Consider the following 27,921-nt stretch of genomic DNA (forward strand, 5'->3'; position numbering starts at 1 on the left):
CCTCTTACTTCTAAAAAATCACTCATGCCTCGGCACTTCCTCTCAGAGTTCTGATTCAATTACTCTGTAAAAGGCTCTTCAGTATGTATTTTCAAAAATATTTCTAGTCAGTTTTAATGTGTAGCCAAAATTGTAAACCATGACCTTAGCCCAGCTTCACATTCCCAGCCTTAGAAGTCCTAAGGCAGGAGTCTTAGAATTTGAAATACAACATGCTTTGGTATAGATCACTTCTGAAGTGATATTAGAGAATCACTGGCATTAATCCCATAAATGTAGGAATAATGAGGTCATGAATATGTACATTTACTAGTAAGGAATAATTCAGAAGTGCTGGTGACTTCCTTAAGGTCAGTAAGAAGACGCCTCAGATGACTGTCAATGTTGCCCATTTCCATACCTGGTTGGCCTCCAGGGGTTGTGTCTGGGATAGGTAAGTCTACATTTGTGCTCTTGCTCCCAGGTGTGGTTGTGAAGATTTCTGAAGTTCTTGGGGTCCCTGACACAACAAAGAAGAAGCATTACTTCCACTGTGGCAGAACTCTACATATCACTCCTCTCTCAAAATCAAAGTTTATCATAAAAAAGAAATCTTCAAATGACCCCTATGATTTCTATGGCTAGATGGCCTCACAACAGTTGTTCAGTTGTTCAGTTGCTAAGTCACGTCCAGCTCTTCACGACCCCACGGACTGCAGCACACCTGGCCTCCCTCTCCTTCACTGCCTCCCAGAGTTTGAACTCACGTCCATTGAGTCGATGACGCCATGTAGAGTTTAATCTTTTGTTCAGTCTGTAATGTGTTCAGTACTATGTGGCAGAGGCCAAGGTTCACATTCTGACTTGCCTGATTCTCCCGGGCTTGTCGCTCCTGTGATTGGTTGCCCAGGCGTGCCATCTTCCTCACCTCTTATTGGTGCAGTAGGACCTCCTGTTCCTCCTGATAAAAAAGAAAACAGCAATTTGAAAAACACCCTAGACACAAATCAACTCATTTAGCCCTATAAAAGTCCTCTGAGGCAATTTATATTACTAGTCCCACTCCACAGACATTGTCACCAGGCAACATATACCTAAATTCACACTGCACCCAGTGCTTCTCAGAAGATCTGTGGTAAAAGAAAACTTCTGTACATTTTTCAGTCTGCTGTAAAATTTTGGAAAAGTGCCATGAAAGTAGATAAATTTAAAAAATAAAACCATACAAAACATAAGCTTTTATCCAACAAAAATAAAATTGCTGTGTCAAATTGCCGTGTTTCTAAATACTCATATTCTGTTTCAGTTTTTCTCACGGTATGGACTGGTAACAAAGAATTCTGGATTGCACCCGCTCACAAACCAAACTTTGAGAAACCATGCTTAAGAGTGCTGTTCTCACCGTCTGATAACCAAAGGAGATAGCTGACTGACTTGTCATTATCACTACATAATTCCAATTCAAATTCTAGAAAATATACACTCAGTAGTCACCACCCTAAAATGTAAGTCAATTCGCTGATCTAATTGGAATTAAGTCATTTCTTAATTTGTGCTACTATAGCTTGTTTCTTTCAAAAAATAATTTTTATGCAAGCAATATTTTATTCCAAAAAATGTTTAAGACACAAATTTTAAATTGAGAAATTTGCCAAAGGAAAATAAATGAAGGAAAAATGAAGTCAGGCCACAGATTAGTTAATAAATACATAAAGAGAAGTTCTATGCATACATTAAAGAAATGTATTTTCATGGTATATAATGGTTTTGATTTATCCCAAAAGCAATCTGAAAAATTAAAAGATTTTAAGTAAGACAATGATGTGAAGACAGCTGAGGTTTTGTAAGTTCATTCTGGTAAGGTATTGACTAAAGTGTAGACTGGGAAGCAAATTGGGAAGAGTGGGAACATTGTCAACATTGACAAGTATCAGTTGTTTGCCTGGCTCAACGCTAAGAGCTTCTGATTCTAGGCAAGTGTGCCCCCAAATTTTGTGTTTCAAAAGTGTCCCAGGAGATGTGAATGCTGTTGGTCTGGAAACTGCACTTTGAGCACCACTGTGTTAGAGGAAGGTGAGTGAGGTAGATGAACATGAAGACTAGATAGAAGATGTTTGACATCTGAGCAAAAGCAAAGGCAAATGCGATGCAAAGAGGACATTAAAAAGGTACTTAAACTCATTCACTGACTGCATAAGGGATGGAGTGAATTTAAGCTTGTTCGTTTTTAATCAAAATCATCAATAATATTTTACTCTGAAACCAACAGTAGTTGAAGTTTAGTCAGTGATGCACAAGGACAATTGTACCCTCACTGACTTCTCTTGGATGTTCGCTCTTTAGGTACAGATTGCAGAATTGTGCAGCCACAGACAAAGGAGACTAAGGGTTCGGCTTCTAATCCTGCCTCTGCCAGTTTTGAGAACTTTCATTATTTTCTTTCTCATGGGAAAAAAGACACTTAACTACCATGGTGTTGATGTGGATTAAATTACATATTACATATTTTAGCATCATTCAGAAGTTTTAATGTGCCACAGAAATATGTCACTAATATTCTGTTAACATATAAATGTTAATTTTTCAGTTTTTCTCAAAGTCACCCAGATAACTTACTGCTGATGCCACATCTCTGTTATCTAATATGCTCAGATTACAGTTGGTCCTGATGCAAGACGAAGGGCTGCTGTGGAAAGAAGTGAAGAACTCATTTCTTTGTCTCACCTATTCTGAAGTCCGTGTCACCTGTGCTTCTATCTTCAGTTTCTGTGATCGCACTTACTGACACTCCAGTTGACCCTGATAAAGGTAAAGAAAAAGCAAAGACTTGTGAAAAAGCTGCATGCTGTCAATTCTCAAGGTGTATATGACTATAACATGATGTACAATAAGACTGCAATTTGTGCAAAAATTAAAGAGCCTACATTTTAATTACATACCAAAAACATCCAAAGTTGATATTACACATAAGTCAGATACTTTTATGTAAAATATTGTTCTGAGCAGTATTGCCTGAAACCAGTTGTTTAGCCGTGCTGGTATATATTGTCCTGAACTTAATTTACCTGATATGCGCCCAGAACTGGTGAAGGGGGGGCCCACTGGTTCTGTGGTGCCCACACTTCCAGCTGTGGAGGTGATGGGAACTGGAGTTCTTGTAACACCTGAGAAAAACATCAAGAGAACTTCTCAGCTCATGTTTACTCGGCCTTTAACACCAGTGGCTGATCTAACTATTCAGTCAATTCCTACCATAGAAAATAGAATCATGAATCCAGTGACTCTGCACAGACACCCTAAGATTTCTGTTCCATTATTACTTTCCTACCAAGATTTTGGTTTAGTCCTTACCATATTTTTTTTAACAAAGTCATGTCATCTGCATCTTAAATTGTATCATATCAGGTCTTTATACATTTATCTCACAAGATTGCTTTCAAATAAACAGAACCTTATGCCCTAATCACATTGTCACTTAGAGATAACAGTAACAATCATGAAAATCATCATGAAACTTTTAGCATCATCGAGTTGCTAAAAGTAACAACTTTTAATTGCTACTTTTATATTTAAAATACCTAATAAGCAAAATGTATCATGAGCTCCCCATGTTTTCTCTCATCCTATATTTTTTTTAATTTGAAGCTTGATATAACTTAAAGTTATATATGCTATAGTAATATTAGCAATAAACTGAAGGCCGTATTATAGCCAGTTAATATAAACACATCAAAACTGAGTCAAGTTCAGGGTTTTTTTTCTAGTTTAAAAACAGTGGGGAAAGCCCAGTAAACTATTATTAAAAATATTTTTTCAAAAGCCAAACATGTATAATTTCTTTCTTAAAAACATAAAGGTACTAATGATTTATACTGTCAGATATTTTTTCACATATAAAACCAGGAATTAATAGACTAACCTGTGGTAAAAGTTTCACTGAGGAAACTCAGAGTTGTTCCTGATAAGAAAAAGAGAAATGATGTGAATTTTTCTGACCTCAAGAGAAAATATTAGAAAGACTGCTCACTTGTTAGTTTTCAATAAATTTAGTGGCTTGCAATAAACTCAGTGTTGAGAGTTAGTAACACATTTTTATTTCATTTTTAAAATAGTGACATTATAATGTTACTCTTCTCAATGCAAGTGCGTATGTGTGTATGTGTGGGTGTTTGTATGCTATACACATCTGCATATACTGAAGTCTAGCAAATACAGTGTAAATGGAATAAATATATATCAACAAGGAAAAGTTAGTTCTCTGCTAAGCAGAGGCTGATTTCTTTGATTTCATTCTGTTTTTGATTGTCAGCACCTTCAATATTTTTCTACTAAGAAACATATAGTCTACAAGAGTTTGGGGGCAAATTGAAGGAGAAATACTTTTTAGGGTTTATTTTTATGATTTGATATAGTGGGTTCATGGAGATAAACTTGAAGTCACCAGTAAACTCCTGTAGGTCAGAGGTATATTTTATCCTCATTCCCATTGCCAGGAAATGTGGTAAAAGTTTCTTAAAAGTTTGTTGTGATGTGGTCTATGGGCCTAAATATTTGCCTTTTTAAATTTCCAGCTTTTATAAATACTGAAAATAGCTATTTTCAGTATTTCAGTCTTAATTTCTATTGTAAAAAAATCCCTGGGAATCTATTATGTGTGTTTATATCACTCTAAAAGTTTATAACTTAAAAAAGAAGAAAATACTTCTCACACAATTCATTTGATCCTCACTCTTTATCCAGCCATACTTTCATTCTTTCTATCTGCCATTCCCTTTACTTGGAAAACAGTTCCCGCTCTCTTCTTATTAGAACTTCATTGTCATTTCTCAACTAAATCATCTTTTCTTCAATTCCTGAGCATCCTGATTTGATCAAATCCCCTCTCCATCTATCCTACCCCCATTTTAAGCACTTCATAGTTCTTGCAAATTATTGCTACTTTCCATTCATTTTAATCACTTGACTGACATCCATCTTTCTGACCGGACTATTGCTTCATGAATGCACAGATCATATCTATTGCAACTTATCATTAAACTCCTAATGATATGAGTCCCTAATACATAACAGGGACTTGAAAAATATTTGTCAATAGAATACATGAATGAATCAGTCAACGAAGTGAAAGTATTACACCTATTCTATGTATGAAGAATTGAGCTCAGAAAAAGTAAGTGATTTGTTTAAAATCACTAGTGGTCAATGACAAAGCTAGGACTAAAATCTAAGTCACTCTGAACCTAGCTGTATGTATGTGATGCATACAGCTTTTTATATGACGCTACCTCTATGCATAAGACATTACTCGTAGTTTATAAGTTTTTTGTTACCAATTCACCATATTAATGGAAATACTACAAATTAGACTAGAAATTATAGAATAAAATGTCAAATAAAAAATAAAACAGCCTGTCTCCCCTGATTACTTCACAAAAATGGATATAGTATAAATATATTAAGTAGTTTGAGAGAAGGTTTGTGTGAATATTCTCAGAATTAATGTTAAGCTTTAGCTGGGAAAAATTTTCAAATCAATATCAAGCAGACGCCACCAACAGACCTCTTCAAATCTTGATATCTTTTCTCACTAACAAACACAACTGGACATTTGAATTAAAGTGAGTTGCGATATGGATGTAAGAATAACATAGGAAGACTGTTATGCCACTGTCCACAGAGACTGTCAGGATTATAACGATGTAGAGCAGGACAGACCTCAATACTTCAAGAGACTGTAGGGCAGATTCCATTTCCCAGTATAGATTTTTCAGCCTTTCAGAAATTCCCCTGATCCTAATTTGAACTCATTCAAACTGAAGGCAATTAATGAAATCATTAAAAGCAACATTATCACATGGAGAAGAATTGATCTTCACCAAAATTTCTACACCTGAATACGTAGGGCCCAACACGGAGCTGAGGGGAACACAGCCACACGACAGAGATGGCACGGCAGCCACCGCGAAGATTTATGCGTGTGAACGAGAAACACGCTCACAGGCCTTTCTGTGCAATTAGTGTGGCTGAGGAGGCCACATGCTCCAGTGGATCTCAAGGTCCCATATCTTATCAGGGCCATGAGAGTTCTCTAAAGCAGCCTCAGGTTGGAGTCCATACCACCTTGACTACTGTGATAGAGCTCTCTTTCCCCACAAAATAACCTGGGAGGAAGTAAGTCTGAAATTACTGATACAACAATAAAAAGTATGGACAAGATTCTACTAACAGGAATAAATGAGAATTCACATTCACTTTTATTCATGGTTTAATTACCAAAACTGATAGAGAAAGCAATTATGTTCCCATTAATTTTGACATCCTTAACTATTACAATTTCAATTGATTTTTCCATTGCTTGCAAATGAACATATATGCTAAAGTACTTGCTATTATGAATTACTGTATATCAGACTCTTTGTTGCCATGACATAAATGATAATAGAAAGAGCTTCCTCTACCAAAATATTGATATGTCTATATGTTACAAAGTGGTAATCCACCCTAACAATTTTCAAAGTGATTGTGTCCATTTATTTTTACCACATGATCAATATGATAGTTCATTTTATTATTTTAACTTCATTTTCTCCTCATGATAAACTTAATAATTGAAATAAAATCACATAATTAATTTCCCAGCTACTACTAAGTTTTTTATTACATCTAAGAACCATTTAAAGTTTTATAATATTTATAAAATCTTTTATAATATTTATAAAATCTTTTATAAATGATTATTTTCCCATTTTCCTTCAGTGAATTCAATTTTACTTATAAATTTCTGAAAGATAATCTTAAGGAGTATTTATAACATTTTCTCTCATAAACAACAAATTAAGTACTGCAAAGTTTATATTTTGCAAAGTACCTTATTTCTGAAAAAAGGTAAAAATTCATAAAATTGGTTTTAATTGAATAAGCAGTATGTTTGTGATTAATTATTAAAAATTACTATTCTGCTAAAATCTAAGTTCATTTACATAATGGATTGTTCTCTATAAAACTGTTACTAGGAATAAATTTGACTTCACTGAGTACTTATGTGTTACACTAAGCTGCCCTCACATCCAACAATGTAGATATTCTATTTATCCTACTTAAAAAATGAGAAAACTAATGTTCAGTATATTTGAAGGACTGAAACTAGGGTCATACAGCTAGTAAGTAGAAGAGAAGAGATTCTGGTTCTTATTTTTCTGTTTCTGCTTCCCACTGCACTCAACTGGCTCTCTATAATATCCTGATGCAAGTACTTTCTAAGATTGATACAATTTTAGAATAAGTGATTACACAAGCAAATAAAACGTATACACAATCTATAATTGTAAAATTCTGATATTTTAACTTTTTAAGAAAAGAAAAATGCATTTTAAGATGTTAAACTGTTATGTAACAGATACCTACTTTTTAAATTATATGAATCAGTATTCCATTTAGTCAACGAGCTATTTTTTGTTTTAATAGAAAACTTAAATAAATTATGCATTTTAGCACAAATCAAAATTTGAAATTGAATTCTGCAATTATATGCTACTATTTCAATAACATTTAAGTTTATTTTAACTTTATTTTCTTTCTTAAATGTCAAAACACAAAAGCGTTAAGATTGAATGTAGAAAAATATGTTCTGGATTTTAATCCTATCTTTGCTAATTACCAAGTGACCGTGAACACATAACTTAACCTTTTGTGTTTCCATTTCCTCATTTGTAAATTGAGAAAATAATGGCACCCCCTTCATAGAGTTCTGTATCAAATGAGGTAATATGTGTCAAATGTTTAGAATAGTGCTCAGTAAATGTTAGCTCTGTGTCGAGATCTGTCAGTCTGAACAAGAAAAAAAAAATGATTGCGTAATTTTTCTTCTAAAAATAACATATTTATTGGAGTGGTTGGCTAAGCATTTCTCAGGGCATTTTAATTCTTTGAAAGCATTTACTGCATAGAAAAGAAAATAGATTTACAAAGCATGGAAAAAAGTGTAAGCTTGGCATATTACTTCCTTTGTGCTTTCAAAGTTTTAAAGTCAAATACTTCATCATTCCTCTTCTGAAGACCTTGGCCTTTCTCTTTCTACCTGGCAGGAAGAAATACTTTCAATCCATCTGAGAAGGTCATTTAAATTTATGAAAGGAGTTAAAATAATTTGCACAATCGTTTCAAGGAATAGGTTAAAAAAAGATAGAAAGAAAAACAACTAAAAGCCAGTGAAAAGTGCTTGATACAAGGAAGTATTTGATCTAGCACTTGATCAAAAATATTTCACTCAGGGAACAAGACAATGGCAAAAAGGTGCCCTTCTCCACAGTCTCTTTTTTGAAATAAATCTTACCTATTCAAGAATCATAGGATTTTTTTTTAATACCAAATTTATATCTTAAGACAATGCAGAAAATAAAAATAAAACAGCTTTGGCTAAATTAAATTAACCCACTAAGCATATTGATTCAACTCAAAAGGACTATATACTATCCAGAATGAAAGTACATTTAGAACACTGTAAGCCAAAATTCTGAGTAAAATGGGTTCTCATGTCTAAAAAAGAAGTCCTTCCACCTATTGCAAATAGTTCATGGAGAGGCAATATATATTCAAAATGATATGTCTTCCTAGTTATATTATATCTGGTCAGCATCTATTTAAATGCTTTTGTTGAGACATGCTATATTTAGAAACGAACGAGAAACTTGTTAATGATGATGACTAAATCCTTATTTAGGGATCCATTTTTCTCATCTCTGATCAAGAGAGGTTCACCACTAGAAGGCTAAAAAACAAAAATCATTATGTAGTTATGAATTCATCACAATTCATCAAATGCCGTTCAACTTCTAAATCATTGATGTCAGTAAAAGAGATGAGATGTGACATTCAGCCTATAATTTGTGCAAGGCAATTGCTCCACAAAAAGAATCCTTAATTCCCTTAAAAGTGTTCTAAAAGCAAACACTTTAAACTGATTTATTTTTACTATGGTGTGATGCTTATTGGATGAATTTATAAAACCAGTTTTTTTTAAAGTATGTTGGTATGCCTTAAAATTAAATGTTTATTCTTATGTGAAAATGAAAATCAATAGTTGATTAAATTTGGCTTTTTTTAAAAGAGCTTCAAAAGAGGATTACCACAAACATTCTAGTACTTCTGAGATTCTTCTGACTGCCATCCTCACTTTAAGTAGATTGCTATGATTCTCCAGTCACCAGTAAATGGACATACTATCTCTTATGATTATTAAAATTCAGACATGTCAAATTTTATTCTGAATATTTTGTATTCAGACCAGGAACCTACAGCACAACTTGAAGTATTCAATTTATGGTTATGTAGTTAGTCTACTCAACAAAGATAACCAAGTGATATGATCTGAGCCCCCAAGTCACAGATTTTTGAGGAAACTAAATCAACTATTATTTGAATACTTTCTAAATCCCCACCTGTTATATATGGTATGGGCATAGTCTCAGAAAAGAAGAGGTAGAGTGGTAGTAGGGTCTAAGGATTAAACCACTAATAATGATTTTTAAATTGAAAATTAATTACTATCTAAAATTTTATATGGGAAATAGCCACTTACTAATTTATTCCAGCAACAAGATAAAGCTACATCTACATTATCAAAAATGCTGGAAAGGTACCACTGGTTTGATAACTTGAAAATCAATATTTTCTCTATATTTGGGATTATTTGACTAAATCTATTTAAAATTTATGATTTGTGGCACATTTGCACAATTTTAACATGAAAAAATAAACTTCTAAAAACTAATTTTGTCTCCCGATTTCAGATTAACACTGGGGGAGCCTTACTGATTCACATCTGTGAAATTATAATTTCTGACTTTCAAAGATAAAAAGGAAAAGAAAAACAACCTTGATTTCTCTCTACATCATACCAGAAAATCTATTTTTCTTCTGACATTTGTAATACTGGAAAAATATTTAAGCTGTTTGCATCTCCTCCCCTGTAAAATATGAGGGGGAGGGTGTTGTGAGGAATAACAATTGGGAGATTATTGAGATTTAATGAGAAATTGAACAAAAAATACTTGGTATCATGACTCAAATGTAGTAAACTCTCATTAAAAGATATTATTAATATTAGGTGGATCTTATATTAATAATACAGTACTAAGATGGCATTTTAGTAAACTATTAATATTATACCTAGAGATCATGAAATGTCAACTGGAGTTTCTGTGAAAAATAAAACTATAAGATTTGGTAAGATTAAGCATTAAAAGTCATAAATAACAACAAATGAATTCAGAAAAAAAAGCACCTAGCTAATTTTCCCTATAATAAAACTCTACATTAGGTGTGTAATTTTTAAATGCTACAGTAGAAGCAATTGATGAGATTTTTGTAGTATTTTAAGGTTATTATCGCACCTAAAACTTCATAAGTTGCTCACTAAAGCTCTAGGTAATCTACTTATGGCCTTCTGTTTTATATGAAAAGTTTTCTGCTACAGTACAAAATCTGACAGAATTATATTGCCAGGATATTATGTTCAAAATCAAATGCTTGGGGGAGAAAAAAGCAGCAAAAGAAAATATATGTATGAATTAGAAAATATCAAAATGGTTTTCTTGGTTCTGATTGCCTACTTTTTATACAGGATGAATATATCAGCATTATATTGAAATAATCCACATTGCTTGTGATTCATTGGAGGAGAAAATGGCAACCCACTCTAGTATTCATGCCTGGAGAACCCCATGAACAGTATGAAAAAGTTAAAAGATGTGACACTGGAAGATGAGCCCCCTCAGTTGGAAAATGTCCAAACTGGGGAAGAGCAGAGGGCAACTATGAATAGCTCCAAAAAGAATGAAGCATCTAGGCCAAAGCAGAAATGATACTCAGTAGTGGATGTGTTTGGTGATGAAAATAAAGTTCGATGCTATAAAGAAAAATATTGCATAGGAACCTAGAATATTAGGACCATGGATCAAAGTAAATGGGATATGATCAAGCAGGAAATGACAAGACTGAACATCGACATCTCAGGAAACAGTGAATTAAAATGGACTGGAATGGGTGAATTTAATTGAGGTGACCATGATATCTACTACTGTGGGCAAGAATCCCTTAGAAGAAATGGAGTAGCCTTCATAATCAACAAGAGTCCAAAATGTGGTACTTGAGTACAATCTCAAAAATGACAGAATGATCTCTGTTCATTTCCAAGGCAAGCCATTCAACATCACAGTAATCCAAGTCTATGATCCCAACCACTGATGCTGAAGAATTTGAAGCTGATTGGTTCTATGAAGACCTAGAAGACCTCCTAGAAGTAACACCAAAAAATAATAATAATATCATTTCAATCATAGGGGATTGGAATGCAAACGTAGGAAATCAAGAGATACCCAGAGTAACAGGCAAGTTTGGCCTTGGAGTACAAAATGAAGCAGGCAAGGGCCAACATGGTTATGTCAGGAGGACAAGTTGGTCACGGCAAGCTCTTTTCCAACAATACAAGAGACAACTCTACATATGGACATCACCAGATGGTCAATACTGAAATCAGACTGTGGCTCAGATTATGAGCTCCGTACTGCAAAATTTAGGCTTAAATCAAAGGAAGTAGAGAAAAACCACAAGGCCATTCAGGTATGACCTAAATCGAATCCCTTATGATTATACAGTGATGGTGAAGAATAGAGTCAAGGGATTAGATCTTGTAGACAGTGCCTGAAGAACTAAGGATGGAGGTTCATAACACTGAACAGGAGGCAGTGACCAAAACCATCCCCATGTAAAAGAAATGTAAGAAGGCAAAGGGGTTGTTGAGGAGGCTTTACATATAGCTGAGGAAAGAAGAGAAGCAAAAGGCAAGGGAGAAAGGAAAAGATGCACCCAACTGAATTCAGAGTTCCAGAGAATAGAAAGGAGAGATAAGAAGGCCTTCTTAAATGAACAGTACAAAGATATAGAGGAAAACAATAGAATAGGAAAGATTAGCGATCTCTTCAATAAAATTGGAGATACTAAGGGAACATTTCATACAAAGATAGGCAAAATAAAGGACAGATACAGTAGAATCTAATATAAGCAGAAGATATTAAGAAGAGGTAGCAAGAATACAGAAGAACTATACAGGAAAGGTTTGGATAATTAATGACCTGGTTGATTACAATGGTGTGGTTACTCACCTACAGCCAGACATCCTGGAGTGTGATGTCAAGTGGGCCTTAGGAAGCATCACTACGAACAAAGCTAATGGAGGTGATGAAATTTCTGCCTAGTTATTTCAAATCCTAAAAGTTAGTGCTGTTAAAATTCTGCACTCAATATATCAGCAAATTTGGAAAACTCAGCAGTGGCCACAGGACTGGAAAAGGTCAATTTTCATTCCAATCCCAAAGAAGGGCAATGCCAAAGAATGTTCAAAGCACCATACATCCCATTTATTTCACATGCTTGCAAGATTATGCGCAAAATCCTTCAAATTAGGTTTCAGCAGTATGTGAACTGAGAAATTCCAGAAGTAGAAGCTGGATTTAGAAAAGCAGAGGAACCAGAGATCAAATTGCCAACATTCGCTGGATCATAGAGAAAGCAAAGGAATTCCGGAAAAAACATCTCTACTTCTGCTTCACTGACTATGAGAAAGCCTTTTGACTGTATAGATAACAAGAAACTGGAAAATCCTTAAAGGGACAAGAGTACCAGGCCACCTTACCTGTTTTCTAAGAACCCTGTATGCAGGTCAAGAAGCAACAGTTAGAACTAGACATTGAACTACTGACTGGTTTAAAATTGGTAAAGGAGTATAACAGGGCTGTATATTGTCACCCTGCTCATTTAACTTATATGCAGAGTACATCATGCCAAATGCTGGGCTGGATAAATCACATGCTGGAATCGAGATTGCCAGGAGAAATAGCTACAGTCTCAGATATGTAGATGATAACCACTCTAGAGGCAGAAAGTGAAGAGGAACTAAAGAGCCTCTTGATGAGGATGAAAGAGGAAAAAGAAAAAGCTGGCTTGAAACTCAAAATTAAAAAAAAAAAAGATCATGCCATCTAGACTTCTCAATTCATGGCAAAATAGATGGGGGAAAAGTGGAAGCTGTGACGGATACTCTTTTCCGAGGCTCTAAATTCACTGTAGATGTTGACTGCAGCTATGAAATAAAAAGACGCTTGCTCCTTGGAAAAAAAGCTATGGCAAACCTAGACAGCTTAGTAAAAAAGAGGAAACATCACTTTGCTGACAAAATCCATATAGTCAAAGCTATGTTTTTTCCTGTAGTCATGTATCGATGTGAAAGTTGGATCATAAAGAAGGTTGAACACCAAAGAACTATTGCTTTCAAGTTGTGGTGCTGGAGAAGACTCTTGGGAGTTCCATGGACTACAGAGAGATCAAACCAGTCAATCCTAAAGAAAATCAACCCTGAATATTCATTTGAAGGACTGTTGCTGAAGCTGAAGCTCCAATACTTTGGCCACCTGATACGAAAAAGCAACTTACTGGAAAAGACCCTGATACTGGGAAAGACTGAAGGCAAAAATGATGGGGGCAACAGAGGATGAGATGGTTAGATATCACTGTAGACTCAATGGACAGGAATTTGAGCAAACTCCAGGAGATAGTGGAGAACAGAAGAGCCTGTCCCGCTGCAGTCCTTGGGTCAGAAGGAGTTGACACCACTTATTGACTGAACAACAACGTACATGAGTGTGTGTGCTAAGTTGTTTCACTTGTCTGACTCTTTACGACCCTGTGGATCATAGCCTGCCAGGCTCTTCTGTCCATGGATTCTCCAGGCAAGAATACTGGAGTGTGTTGCCATGCTCTCCTCCAGGGTACATGAATATACAACTTATCAAATCAATAGAATTTGATTTGAATTAAGAATACTTTATTCTTTATTAAGAATACTTTAAATGGTTTCAAGATTCAAAAGTTTTGGTAGTTGAATGAATGGTTATATTTTAACTGAAAGAGACCTATATAACTGAACTAAATCGCTTATCTTCAAATGAGAATCAAACTGAGAATTAGGAGTTCAGACTATTGTTTATGGCTGAGATATTATGTTGCTAGAAAACTTTTCTGCAATGTATTTAAATAACTCAGGATGAAATCATTAGTAGGCCATCAGAAATAGATTTACAACTGTAGAATAAAGAAAAATATTTCTGTAATGGGTCACTCTCTAAATTTACACTGAAAGAGCCACAGCTACTAATGATATTCAATGTAAGAGAAAGTTTGATATAAATTAAACATGTCAGTTGGCCACTTTTATGATATTCCACACTATGATGGTGATACTTTGACATGTTTGCCCTTAGAATATAAGGGACATGGTATGGAGTAGCAAATAATTAACACCACCAAAATTACAAAGATGCTCCAAATTAGTTCTAATTCTATATCAAAATATAAAATTATAAACCAAAAATAATCTTGATCTTACACAATACCCTGTTTTCCAGAGAAGAGATATTAGCTATAATGAATGAAATGTATAAACTATAAGCTTCATCAGCATAAATAACATCTAATCATTGGTCTAATGACTAGACTAGAAATTCTGTGACAAAAGAAAAAACATAATTTAAAAATTAGGGATAGGGAAAAAGAAGAAACATCCATTCATTCTACAAATATTTGTTGAATACTTGTAGTTGGGGACTAAGTGCAGTTAAGAATGCTGCTAAGTCGCTTCAGTCGTGTCTGACTCTGTGCAACCCCATAGAAGGCAACTCACCAGGCTCCCCCGTCCCTGGGATTGTCCAGACAAGAATACTGGAGTGGGTTGCCATTTCCTTCTCCAATGCATAAAATCGAAAAATGAAAGTGAAGTCTCTCAGTCATGTCCGACTCTTAGCAACCCCATGGACTGCAGCCTACCAGGCTCCTCTGTCCATGGGATTTTCCAGGCAAGAGTATTGGAGTGGGGTGCCATTGCCTTCTCCCTTACAAGGATGCAAACCATTATCTGTGACTTTAAGGATATTACCTATATAAAATGTGATCATTTTGCAAAATATGCAAATACCAAGTCATTATGTTGAACACCTGAAACTAATAGAATGTTATATGCCAATCATTCCTTAATAAAAATGTCATGTTTTAAAATATATATGTATATACAGAGACAGACAAAGTAATAAATAACTAGAGAAAGTAATAAATATCAGGAGAAAGAAAAACAGTGTTCAGTTAGGTGAAGAAAAAGGTCCTAAAAAAAAAAAAAGAAAAATAAAGAGTCCTAAGTATAGGAGAATGGCTCTCTTGATTCTAATATATTAAAAAAACAATTTTAATATACATAAAAACCTTTTTTGTCATTTCATAAGTTTTCTGATTCACCTACCTGTTATTTCACTGCTTGATGTAATCCCTGGAATGGAAGCTACTGAATTGGAGAAAATAATAGGAAAAAATGTTTTATATGGAAGGAAAATTATGTTTCTGATAACATCTATGATCATATATAAAATGGATCAACTTGAAATTAATGTTTCAGAGAAATCTGATTAAATAGTTAAATAGATGTCAAAACATAAAAATAAAGTTTAAAATCTATAGACCACAAGTAAAATGTCAAAGACTTTTATCAGTTTGTATAACACTTTTTTCTAAAATCTTAAAAACAAAACAAAAACAGAAAAAAAAAATCTTCCCCAAAAAATGTAATTGCAAAGGTATAAATAATACTGCAAAAGGAAGTTTTGGATTATTTTTAAGTTCCTCTTAAGTTGTGGTTGATGATTATTGCTTACCTGTGCCTGAGCTATTGGTGACCAGTGTAATTGCTGTACAAAGGAGGAGACAAATATTTGGAAATGTATGTTCAGATGGTTTTGAAAGACAAGATAATAAAGTATTTATTTAGACACTATTAGATATCTCTAGAATGCAAATAAATGATGAAATGCAACAGTTAAGTTCATTTACCAGATGCTTACACATTTTAATATGCTCTTGTACTTCTTTGACCACTGCTTTAATTACAAGTGATTCAGTTAAAGTTAAAATTCTTTGGTGTAAGTTGAAAAGAAAATATAATTTATTTTCAAGGAATTTAGCATAGAATTTTATTCTGTAGCCTTTTTTTTTTTTTTTTTTTCAAATTAGTAACATGCAGAATGTTCTTTTTAGGACATATGGTCTCTAAATAGGGAAGAGGTTCTTCAATATCACAATTGGATGTAGACCTTACTATTTGGCATTTAAGAAATAAATAAAGAGAAAATGACAACTTTGGGGAAAAGGGCCAAAATGCCTGAGTTGCAAACTCATCCATAGCTTATTTAGATGCTAAAAAACAAATAAGCATTTTTTTTTTACCTGCTTCGGTGCTTAGTATGGAGGTAGCTGTTGTAGTAGAAACTGTTTGGGGAAGACAATATTTATGAAAATAAATTACTTAAATAATTTTTCTGGCAAATTTATTTCAAGAAACCAGTTGCCAAAGACTCAATAAAAATTTCTGAAATTGTATGCGGAGGTTAATTGACAAAACAATCTTTCATTCAGATCAATATCAATAACTCTTACTGTATGTCCAACAAAAATGATTAATTATTTTCTATTATTACCACTTAACCAAAATCTCACAGGAACTTTATTAAATCTATTTATGGGCCAAGATGAACTCTGCACTTAGCTTTAGGAAAGTAACCTATGATAACTAAAATAAATATCACTTCACTGATGATCACATACTAAATACATTATCACAACCTAAGGCTTCCAATTTACAATACTATCTCTTAATTGACATAACCTCCAAATATTGATCAATGAGAAATAAGAGTATGTAAGTGTACTGCAGTAACTCTAAGTACACTTACCACCAGTAAATTTAAAGTTCCAAAGCCAAAGTTAAACTGCATTTTTCCCAGTACTCTCTTGAATGGATATAACTAAAGTAGCCTTATAGCTTGCAAGAAATACACAAGTTAAGAAAAATAAATTAATTTTTACTTCTGTGTTTTCACCTCCCGGTATAATCATGATTTCAAAATATTTACTTCACAGGAGATCACATTTACTTTTTCATTCCATTTGTTCAAATTATCATCTAAAAATGTCAAGCTTTGGATGATGATGTTCAACTAATAATAAGCATGTAATACCTATTTTATGTTCTAATCACATTACTAACTTAACTCACAGGAGTATAATGAAATTATATTTTGACATATTTTCTAGAACTTAATTTTAATTTGAAATTTTATATCAGTATATTTATCAGCATATCTTTTACTGGCACAGACTCATGTGAAACTACAAATGATTATCACAAAAAGAAATCAGAAATACACATTTAAACCATAATGATGATTTTACCTGTATATGTTGAATTTGTAGGAGCAGTTTCTGAAATAATCACAAATTACTATTACTGACAGAAATGAAAAGTTGTGAAAAAAATTCTAAAACTCAAGTTGCCTATGAATTATCTTTCTTTTTTATTTCACTTCTTGCAATTTTGAATACACAAAAAGAATCATTTATATATTCCTTTGAAGTTTATTGAAAGTTCTTTTTAAGATATATGTTGCATATGAGTAATCCTTCAAGTAGTTAATTCTACCTATATAGCTATCATGTTCCATTCCATCCCTTTATTAAACTGTTTTAACTGATGTCTCACTTCCTTAGTTCCCAGAGCCTACAGACAGGCAGGAGTAGAGTAAGAGAACTGCCCCATCTGCCAGTGGTTTCAAGTGCCTTGGCAGCATTGATTTTGAACTGATCCAACATAAACAAACACACTGAAACGGGATTGTGTCAATCCACTGAGGACAGTATAAAGCATTAACTACATACTCCTCTGCTGTTGATGGTCTAAAAAGACTCCAAACTCTTTATCTCATCTTTCCTAAATCAATTAGAGTAAAATATAGTGACTCACCACTGCACTCCAATTCTCCTGCGATGCAATAGCTGAAAGTTAAATTATAAACAAAAACAGAAACAATCAAAAAGAGAAAGAACTTGAAAGTTTTAACTCCTAATTATATACATTTCCTAAATTTAAAGCAACAAATTGTCTAACAGTGAAGATCAAAACAGAACCAAATAAGAGAAAAATAAATAATTGTTTCCCCAAGAGCATGCTATGGGTTCAAATTGGTTTTGTTTTTGTTTTTTTGTTTTTCCCTGTATTGTTTCCTAATCTTTTCACTGAGGTATCCTTGGGACCTAAAAGAATGTTTGGAATCAAGCTGTAAAGTTAGTTCTTACATTTTAAGTTTCAAACATGATGTTTTTTGATGGACTTGTTGCTCTAGTACAGACCTCCCTTTGAAAGCCTATAAATATGATCTTACATTTATGGAATGAAAACTTTCTTTTTACCCAAAACAACATAGTGACACTTTCTGTACTGTCTTTTCCACTAAGATTTAACAAATCATTAGTCCATACATGGATTTAATGAAAACCCAAAATAAGTAACATAAAACTGAACCTAAAGCTGACCTCCTCATATAGAAGTAACAGAGTTAACAATACATTCATTGATTTTTTTCTTGTTTTCTAAATAAAAATGTAAGGAACAGAACTATCAGACAGTTAGAGAATATACCATGTTCTCCCACAGTTATCTTGAATCACTCCACCGGCTGGTACGATGTCATTATAGAAGCAGCTGCACTCAGACAAACTGACGCACTTCATAGTATTCTCATCCAGGTAGGGAGCACTGTCCGGGCATTTGGCATAACAGCCTGTGTGTAAAAACGGCCCTCAGTTCATCTCTATTTGCTGAAACTCCCCATACTGCATTATATATTTGTACACTTACTTCAATGATTCCAAGAACTGAAGTAGATAACAGCATACTTTTAGTGAAAAACATAAAATTGAACAGGATTCAGATTCTTTGGCAATGAAATATCAACCTGAGAACTTAGAAATTTCAGCTGACTTAATTTTTTCTAAAATATTTCCTAAATATTTTAAGAGGTTTACTACTGTAATGACAGCCACGATGTTGAACATAACACAAGACTTGGATAAGTATGTGTCTTGAAACGTGAATGCCAATTCTAAACACTTTCATGAATACCAATTCTAAATACTATTTCATTATCTATTCGTCTGCTGATGGACATCTAGGTTGCTTCCATGTCCTGGCTATTATAAACAGTGCTGCGATGAACATTGGGGTGCACGTGTCTCTTTCAGATCTGGTTTCCTCGGTGTGTATGCCCAGAAGTGGGATTGCTGGGTCATATGGCAGTTCTATTTCCAGTTTTTAAAGAAATGCTGTGGTACATATACACCATGGAATATTACTCAGCCATTAAAAAGAATTCATTTGAATCAGTTCTAATGAGATGAATGAAACTGGAGCCAATTATACAGAGTGAAGTAAGCCAGAAAGATAAAGACAAATACAGTATACTAATGCATATATATGGAATTTAGAAAGATGGTAACGATAACCCTATATGCAAAACAGAAAAAGAGACACAGATGTACAGAACAGACTTTTGGACTCTGTGGGAGAAGGCGAGGGTGGGATGTTTCGAGAGAACAGCATCGAAACATGTATATTATCAAGGGTGAAACAGATCACCAGCCCAGGCTGGATGCATGAGACAAGTGCTTGGGCCTGGTGCACTGGGAAGACCCAGAGGGAGCGAGTGGAGAGGGAGGTGGGCGGAGGGATCGGGATGGGGAATACATGTAAATCCATGGCTGATTCGTGTCAATGTATGGCAAAAACCACTACAATATTGTAAAGTAATTAGCCTCCAACTAATAAAAATAAATGGAAAATAAATAAATAGATACTATTTCATCAGATAGATGAAGATAGCAGAAATCATAATAAAATGGGCTCAAAATATCCCAAAGCCTGGGATTTAACATAGATGTGACTGTCAGAAAGCTTTTGTATCATCTTGTTTTTTTGCCACTTCTTTATTTTTATCTAAGATATGTAATGCTAAGAGTAAAGTACTTTTTAACTGTGGGTATAGTTAACTGGCCTCCATTCAAGTGAGACTATATTATATGTTGCATTCTGCAATGATAATTTCAACAAATGCCTTGTCTAATGAAACGTATGAAGATTGCTAGTAGGATGAGACCACTATGTTCTCTCTCTCTCCTGTTAAATAGATAATTTATGCCTAGAGAAAATGTTTCTAATGTAGAAATACTAATGTCATAATAAAGATAAATAGATATTCATTAAATTACAAAATGTAAGATACTGAACTGCCAGAAACTAACATTTCCCAGTTTTAAGATATCAGTATAATCTGCACCTTTTCGTGGGTATTATTAAAATATGTCTTACCTTCTAAAAGTGCAGAAAATTTCTGGCCAATTACTCGATCTTTGCATGTTTTGGCAGTCACTGTGCCACAGGGTTCATAATGCCAGCTGAATTCCCCAGGTGCATTATAATAATCACAGTAGACAGCTAAGATTGAATTATAACAAATTACTTGCATTCATTATGACAATTTTCAACTTCAATTTTCCAAAGCATTTTTATGAGAGATTTTGAATGATACTAACAATAAACAGACCTAAAGTATATCATTCTGTCTTATTAAGTCCTTTGGCTGTATCCAAATTGCCATACAAGCCAAAACAGTTTTTTTAAAAGGGAGGGAAACTTATAGAATCAAAATAGCATTTAAAAAAAAATCTCACAATAAGATTGATTTTAAGAAGAAGAGTAAACATTAACTTTTCCAATTTTTGAGCTATTTTTGATCATACTCTATATTCATGGTTTTAATGTTTAGCCTTAAGCGAGGAAAATAAATCTCTAGGAAAACTGGTCTTTTTAAGTGTAAATAACAGTTCCCAAATGAGGTAACTAAAGATTTCAATATAATATTCAATATAATATTTCAATATGTAAAGCTGTACATAATAGACCGAATAAAATGCAAATTCAATTTCAACATTTGTCACATTTTCTCTTACAATACCTTCCTTTGGAAGAAAAAGAGTTGACTAATTTCTACTAAAGTTACCATATTTCACACATATCAAAATTCTGTTTATATTCATATTATAGTTTATCTTGACTAGAGCACTATAAACATTTTCAAGATGATGTGTAAGGACTTCAAACAAAAGTGAAATGTGAGGTAAATATTTAAGAATATGTAATATACTAAGATAGGTAGGCAGTTCATTGCTCATCTAAGTATGAATAAGAAATATTTTCCATCAATATTCAATCTTCCTCTGTGAACATAACTTTTGAAACTAAAATTGAATTTGGTGCACCATGGCAAGTGCTATATTAAATAGGTATTTTTTTCCATCACGAACAAACATATTAATATGTTTTTAAGCCTGTTTATGCCCAAGAATGTGTATTTTCTAGGAAATATGAGAAGGCTGATTGCCTTAACAAAACGATTCTAGTTATGGCTTAAAGAAGAGCAACACATGGACGTCACTTACGACAGAGGTCTGGTTTTCTCCACGTGACACAGACTCCAACTGCGCTGCAGGCCTCTGCGTACATCGCCACCGCCGTGCAGAATCCCAGGTACTTCCCCTCCATGTCACAGGCGCAGGCCTCCTCAATACACGCATCATAGTACTCACTGGGGTCCACCTGGGGACAGCACAGCGCATCAGTCTCTGAGGGCAAAGCCTGAGGCTGCCCTTGCTCTCAGGGCCCCCTACCTTATTGTGGCACTCTCTGAAGGTGCTGTCCCGAATGATCTCACACTTCCGCACGGCCCAGGCTTTACAGTATGGATTTGAGTCACATGGGAAGGTTTGAGCAACTGTGTCTGAACATTCTTGACTTGTTTTCCAACTATTTCCAAACTCCAGTGTTCCAGCAGCTACTGAGGAGTATCTTGTGGTGAAATCATCCTTCAGATCACCATTGTTATTTCCACAGAGACCGCACACCTGACCCTACATAGATCAGAAAGAGTGCCGAAAACGTGAGTTATGCTAGAGATACATAGACAGATAGATAGATTTAGATAGATATATGATAGAGATATTAAGATTGTATACAAGTTTATTTTGAATTCCAAATTTTGGCAGAAAACCAGAATCTGTAGATAAGCTTCTCCTCCCGTTTAATCCAAGGTGTCCTATATTGCAAAATGATCTAGTACTGATCAAGATAAATGCCTTAAGAATTAAAAAATAATTACATTCACTAGCTTCAAATTTGACAGAACTGTACTCTTAGGTTCTTAGAATATTTGCTCTGAGAACTACATTAATTCTATCTATACACCAAGCAACCAAATATGGCTAAAATAGAATTCATCAGGTTTACTGCATTTATTGTCCATCAAATTCTATCATCTTTGATTACATTTAATATTACATGTGAGGTTGACCAGACAAGAAGCATTGCTCTATGATAAATATTGCCATTCTCCCACTTTCTACCTTTGAATCTGTCCTCTAACTCTTAGTAGCAAAAATGATTTCACTTCTACTATGCTATTTGCAGACTTCCCCAGTGGTTCAGTGGTAAAGAATCCACCTGCAATGCAGGAGAGTCACAGGAGTCATCGGTTCAATCCCTGGGTCAGGAAGATCCCCTGGAGGAGGGCATGGCAACCCTCTGCAGTATTCTTGCCTGGAGAATCCCATGAACAGAGGAGCCTGGTGGGCTACAGTCCATGGGGTCGCAAAGAGTCGGACATGACTGAAGTATACTATCTGTATCTGTTTGCTATTTGCTCTGTTATAGTATGTTGAGATATATATATTTATGAAAGTGATATACATACATTCCAGCGTGGATCCAGTATAACAGAAATTCTTGTATTTTTGTCCCAAATTACGGTTATTCCGTTTAAAAATTTCAGAATCAAGTACAGGCCAACGGTATGAACAGAGTATGAATTTCCATTGAGTTCACATTCCTTACTTTCTGTAGTTTTGACTGCTGTAACTTTACCATCATGCAACACAATATTTTGATCCTGTAAGTTAAAAGACAGACTTACTTACAGTAACGTCAATCTTATTTGGCAGTTCATAATCTGAGGGGGAAAAAAATAGTACTGTACCTGAAAAGCAACTATAATTTTTCTCGAGCATGTAAGTCCATCCTCACAGCACGGGACGCTTTCAGTTAAAATACGGAATGTGCCATTTTCACGACCACAATAATCCTTTAAAAATTAAATTTTAATAATAGTTTATATCAGGAACATGGAACTCAATTACAATATTCGTATCAGACAAATATTTCTTAGACAGTGACACCTTATACTTAATAAATTACCATATGTTACATTATGGAATTTCCAAAAGACAATGGTTATCTGTGTTGCAAATCTGTAGTCTTGGCTGAGTCCAAACTAACTTGTTTGACTCAGTTCTTTTCCCATTACTTCCATACAAGCTTAGAATTATACCATAGATGTGAGTGTAAATTTATAATCTTATAAATTATAAGATTATGTAAGTTTATAATCTTAAATTTATTTCTAGATTGTTCAGACAGCTAGATAAAGATGTCTTTTTCTTCAGTGATTTATATGAAACTTGATATTCACTCAAAACTCATGCAAAACAATCCATATTTCACCCATTACATGTTACTTAGCAAGCAGTTTAAGTATATGGAGCAAGCATGGACTCCAGAATCTGACAGATCTAGGTTTGAATATGGGCATTTTCTACCTAGTAGTTCAGGTTGCTTAACCTCTGTAAACCTCAACTTCTTCATCTCCTTCATGGGGATAATAATACAAGCGTTTTATATTATAAATGATTAAATGTATAGATTCACTTGGAAAAGAAGCAGTCATAAAATGGTAACTGTCATCGTTGCTGATAGTACTGTTGCTAAAATAATGACACCCAACATTTATTGAGCACTTATTATGTGCTCCAATATTTTCTCTAATTTGGTTTCAAGTAGGGGCTATTTCCATTATACAGTTAAGGAAACTGAGACACAGAGAAATTAAGGTATGTGCCCAAAGTCACACATCTGAGAAATGGCAGAGGCAGGAGTGAAATTTAGGCCTATCGGCTCCAGAACCATCATTACATTATATTACATTTTACTGCCTTCAAGAAACATATATGTGGCATGTTTTTTTTTTTTTAATTCACATTTTTGAGAATAAAATTCTCCAGAGTTCATCTAATAATTATGAAGTAAAGAAAAATTGTTTAAAAACACACTTGTAATTACCTCGATAAGTGCATACTGGCAAAGACCATCAAAGCTGTAACTTTTTCCATCAAAAGTTCTAACATGACCGTCCCCATAGATATGACAGGTGGTTTGACATTCATTTTGTGTACAGTTCCAAGATCCTTTTATGCAAGTACTAGAAGAAAACAATGATACAGTGTGGTAATTGTATCACGCCAAGATTATGACTGAGCTCATATTGCTTTTGTAAAGAATCACAAGACATATCAGTTTAAATTTTGCAGTTGTCCATTACATGATGTTCAAATTTTAATGCTATATAAAATTTGTTTTAAAAATAGTTTTTCTAACTACATCTGACCATTATTTTCCCAAATACCCCAAAGTATGACTCCTTTCCCATAAAAATAAGAGCAGATTGTATGCTTTCTAATATCCAAAACAAAGACAATAATTCTTTATTATATACCATTTGTTGCAGCCGACTGAGGTGACACTTCCTTGGTCATACTCTCGTCCACCAAAAGAGCATGGGCAGTCATCAGGAAAGACACAGTTCCCTTTAGAATTTCGAACCATTCCTTCAGGACAGTAGCACCCACGTTTGCAAGGCAAGTTGTCCTATAGAAGTAAATATAAAATATACACCATGAGGCACTAGTCTAAATTCTTTGCATTATCAGTTGTATTAATACTTGACAATGCATAAATAAACCAAGTATACAGTTAGAATCAGCATTTGACAATTCAAAATGACACACAAAAATAATATGACCTTCTAATTATTTTTCTTTGATGTCTTAATTTTCATCTTCACTGAAACAAAAGTTTTTTTGAAATAAAAGTTTTTAAAAATCTAAACTCTAATACCATGTTACTTACATCAAAAGTAGGTATGTTCCGAGTGCTACATGTACTATCAACTCTCCTCTGTGCCTTAGGATTCCTACAGTCAACATATTCAGCCCCTCCAGAACAATTCTCTGTGAGGCAAAGGAAGTTGTTAGTCAAGGGCCTCCTGATCTGCTTATTTTAACCAAAGTAGATATCTTAAGCTTGCATCGTGATTTCAAAACTTACGTAGTGTTAAATCAATGGGAGTCTGGCAAAGAAGAATCCCATCTCTACAGACACTGGAAAGAAAAAAAATTATAAATTTAAATAAAATTTCAATGACAGCTTAATACACTGTTATACCAACTTTCATCCCTCATTCATAAACCCCCTGCTATATCATGAATAATAAGGTCAATGAGATACAGTCCCCCAAAAGATGCATGTGCATGTGCTCAATCACGTCCGATTCTTTGCAAACCACCAGGCTCCTCTGTCCATGTGATTTCCCAGGCAAGAATACTGGAGTGGGTTGCCATTTCCTCCTCCAGGGGATCTTCCCAACCCAAGGATCAAACCAGTGTCTCCTGTGGCTCCAGCACTGGTAGGTGGATTCTTTACCCTGAGCCACCTTGGAAGCAGAAGAAAGATGCATAAAATGTAACAAATTATAAGATACAACTTGTATGCATTATAGGAATGTACAAATAAGGTTCTTAGGGACATGTAGAAAACTAAATGGAAAAGATGGCTGGATTTTGATGGATAAGTAAGTTTCAACAGATGTTGCTGATAAGATGCAAAGCTGTGACAAAGGAAAGAACAAGGCATGTTCTGCTGACTTGTTTGGATAGAAGGTAGGATACCTAGGGAGAAGTGGTAGAAGTAAGTTATAACCAGATTTCAGATGGTCTCAAATGACATGCAAGTTTGTTTCTATTCTTTAGGCAACTGTCACCCTAAAATCGCTTTTTGAGCAGCTAAGTGGCACAATCAGAACAATGCTTTAGATATGACATCCCAGTGACAGTACCGGAGACATGACAGAGAGCAAGCAAAGAACAGTCAAGTTCACACAGTAGTACAAAGAAGAGGTTTTACAGATTGAAAACAGGAAAATGCTAACACCATCCATAATTTGGAGGTGCTAGCCTAAGTTTTATTAAACAGGTAATCTACCGATTCTCCAGCATTTACTGGGAAAGTAATCGTTAATTAAATCCCAACCAAATGTTCTGTGTACTTTGTTGATTAAAAGGAGTTGTTACATATGCTTTCCTTTAAAATGACCAAATTATTATTATTCATTGCTAAATGATATCTTTTTAAAATTAATTTATTTTAATTGGAGGCTAATTACAATCTTGTGGTGGTTTTTGCCATACATCGACATGGAACTAAAGAAAAGAGAGAAGGTGCATCCAAAGATTTTTGGAATGACTGCTTCACTTTTGCAGTTATGTCTTTAAGAATTGCTATTTCTGTTCATGAAATTAGAAATGTAGATAAATTACTTTGCCCAAACTGCAGGAATCACAACCTCCTTATCCATCACAAAAAGTTATAGTTCTTTGATACCTCCTACCACCCTGGAACAAAGTTTAAATTCTGGAATATGACCTGGTTAGTTTCTTCTTTTCCAGCACAATCTTGTGTAACAACAACCGACATGTACAATACTATTTTAAGCATTTCCTACATTACTGCATTCTGTTTCCTTGACTGGAAGTCACTCTTCACACTCCAATTTTGTCAGGAAAAAGATTCGTCCCTGAGGAAAACTGAAATGCTGGTCTCTTCTGAGAAGTTGTGTTTTTCTTTTTTTTCTTTTTTAAATCTCCTGAGGTAGCAACTGGCCCTTGCTAGTACCATATGATAGTATATAAACCTCTTTGCAATAGTCTGCATGCTTACTCTGAGCCCAAGACAACAACCACTCATCTTTGCAACTCCAGTGCTTAGCACAAAGCCTGACACATGGTGGGCATTTATTGAATAACTGTTGGTTGAATGATAAATGCTGAGAGACAACTAGGAATTGCCTGAGTATGAAATTGCTTTGCATTCTCTGTACATAGCAGCTACTAGAATATTTTGCTACTGTCATTTAAAACCAAACATGAGTGGGCTATATCAGCAATGGCCATTACAGTGAAATGTACACTCCAGGTAATATTAAACTTTAATGAGAAATACAAAATTTAAAATGTGGCAGGTCTAAAGAAGATTTCATCCAAGCAAAAGACGATTTCTTTGAACAGCAAAGTCTCTTGATTTTAAAGTCATAACAAGTATATGTGGAATTTCCATACCATTTGTTGTCATCAATATGGATGAGTTTGCCTGGTTGCACGACCTCATCATTTATGTAGCAGTCACACTGAGATTTTGAAACACAATTTCCTTCATTATTCTTGTACATTTCATCAGGGCAAGTGCATCCATCAACTGGAATGCCTTCCATATCACAGCTCTTATCTCTCTCTGACAATGATCGGCAAGAACTATTGCAGGTTTTTACATTGTACTTGAAAACTAGGCCACTAGGACAAGATTGATCTGTTGGTATAGGGAAAATATGGTCAGCATGTAAATATCCAGGGTAATTAGTAATCTTAATTCAACTTGATGTTTACAGTATTATAGTGAATTGACCATAATTGAGTTATGAATAATAAAGGAAAAGGTACTTGTCCTTTTTTTCTGTCAGTATTGAGACACTGCTCTAATGTCGACACATTCTGCTGGAGATAAAGCCCATACACAAGATAGATAGGTCATTGCTCTCAGGCAGCTTATATTCCTTGGGAAAAGACAATCGTGGTACGTGCTAAAAAGCAAAATAGGAAGCTCTGAATGTGTATAGCTGGGAACCTGCCCTTGGTGAAGAGGAGGGACAGATAGACAGCCTGAAGATGGGAATTCTATATCTGGAGAACAACTTATGGTAGAAGAGAGGGGAATTCTTTCAAAGAGCAAGTAAGAGAATAGAA

General features: G+C 34.4%; 1 protein-coding gene across 1 annotated transcript in view; it reads right to left on the reverse strand.

The window, feature by feature from the left end:
• Positions 1–27,921, reverse strand: part of MUC19 (mucin 19, oligomeric) — an 83,706-nt gene that overhangs the window by 31,468 nt on the left and 24,317 nt on the right. Inside the window, 21 exon segments of the mRNA XM_043879082.1 lie at positions 311–499; positions 848–940; positions 2,704–2,778; positions 3,045–3,143; positions 3,899–3,937; positions 15,323–15,364; positions 15,732–15,764; positions 16,300–16,341; positions 17,305–17,334; positions 17,873–17,904; positions 18,548–18,689; positions 20,273–20,398; positions 21,403–21,559; positions 21,631–21,870; positions 22,710–22,904; positions 22,992–23,096; positions 24,131–24,269; positions 24,564–24,715; positions 24,977–25,077; positions 25,175–25,227; positions 27,241–27,487. Coding sequence (XP_043735017.1) covers positions 311–499; positions 848–940; positions 2,704–2,778; positions 3,045–3,143; positions 3,899–3,937; positions 15,323–15,364; positions 15,732–15,764; positions 16,300–16,341; positions 17,305–17,334; positions 17,873–17,904; positions 18,548–18,689; positions 20,273–20,398; positions 21,403–21,559; positions 21,631–21,870; positions 22,710–22,904; positions 22,992–23,096; positions 24,131–24,269; positions 24,564–24,715; positions 24,977–25,077; positions 25,175–25,227; positions 27,241–27,487 — 2,331 coding nt within the window.

This window comes from Cervus elaphus, chromosome 3, assembly GCF_910594005.1.
Source record: "Cervus elaphus chromosome 3, mCerEla1.1, whole genome shotgun sequence".
Taxonomy (NCBI): Eukaryota; Metazoa; Chordata; class Mammalia; order Artiodactyla; family Cervidae; genus Cervus; species Cervus elaphus.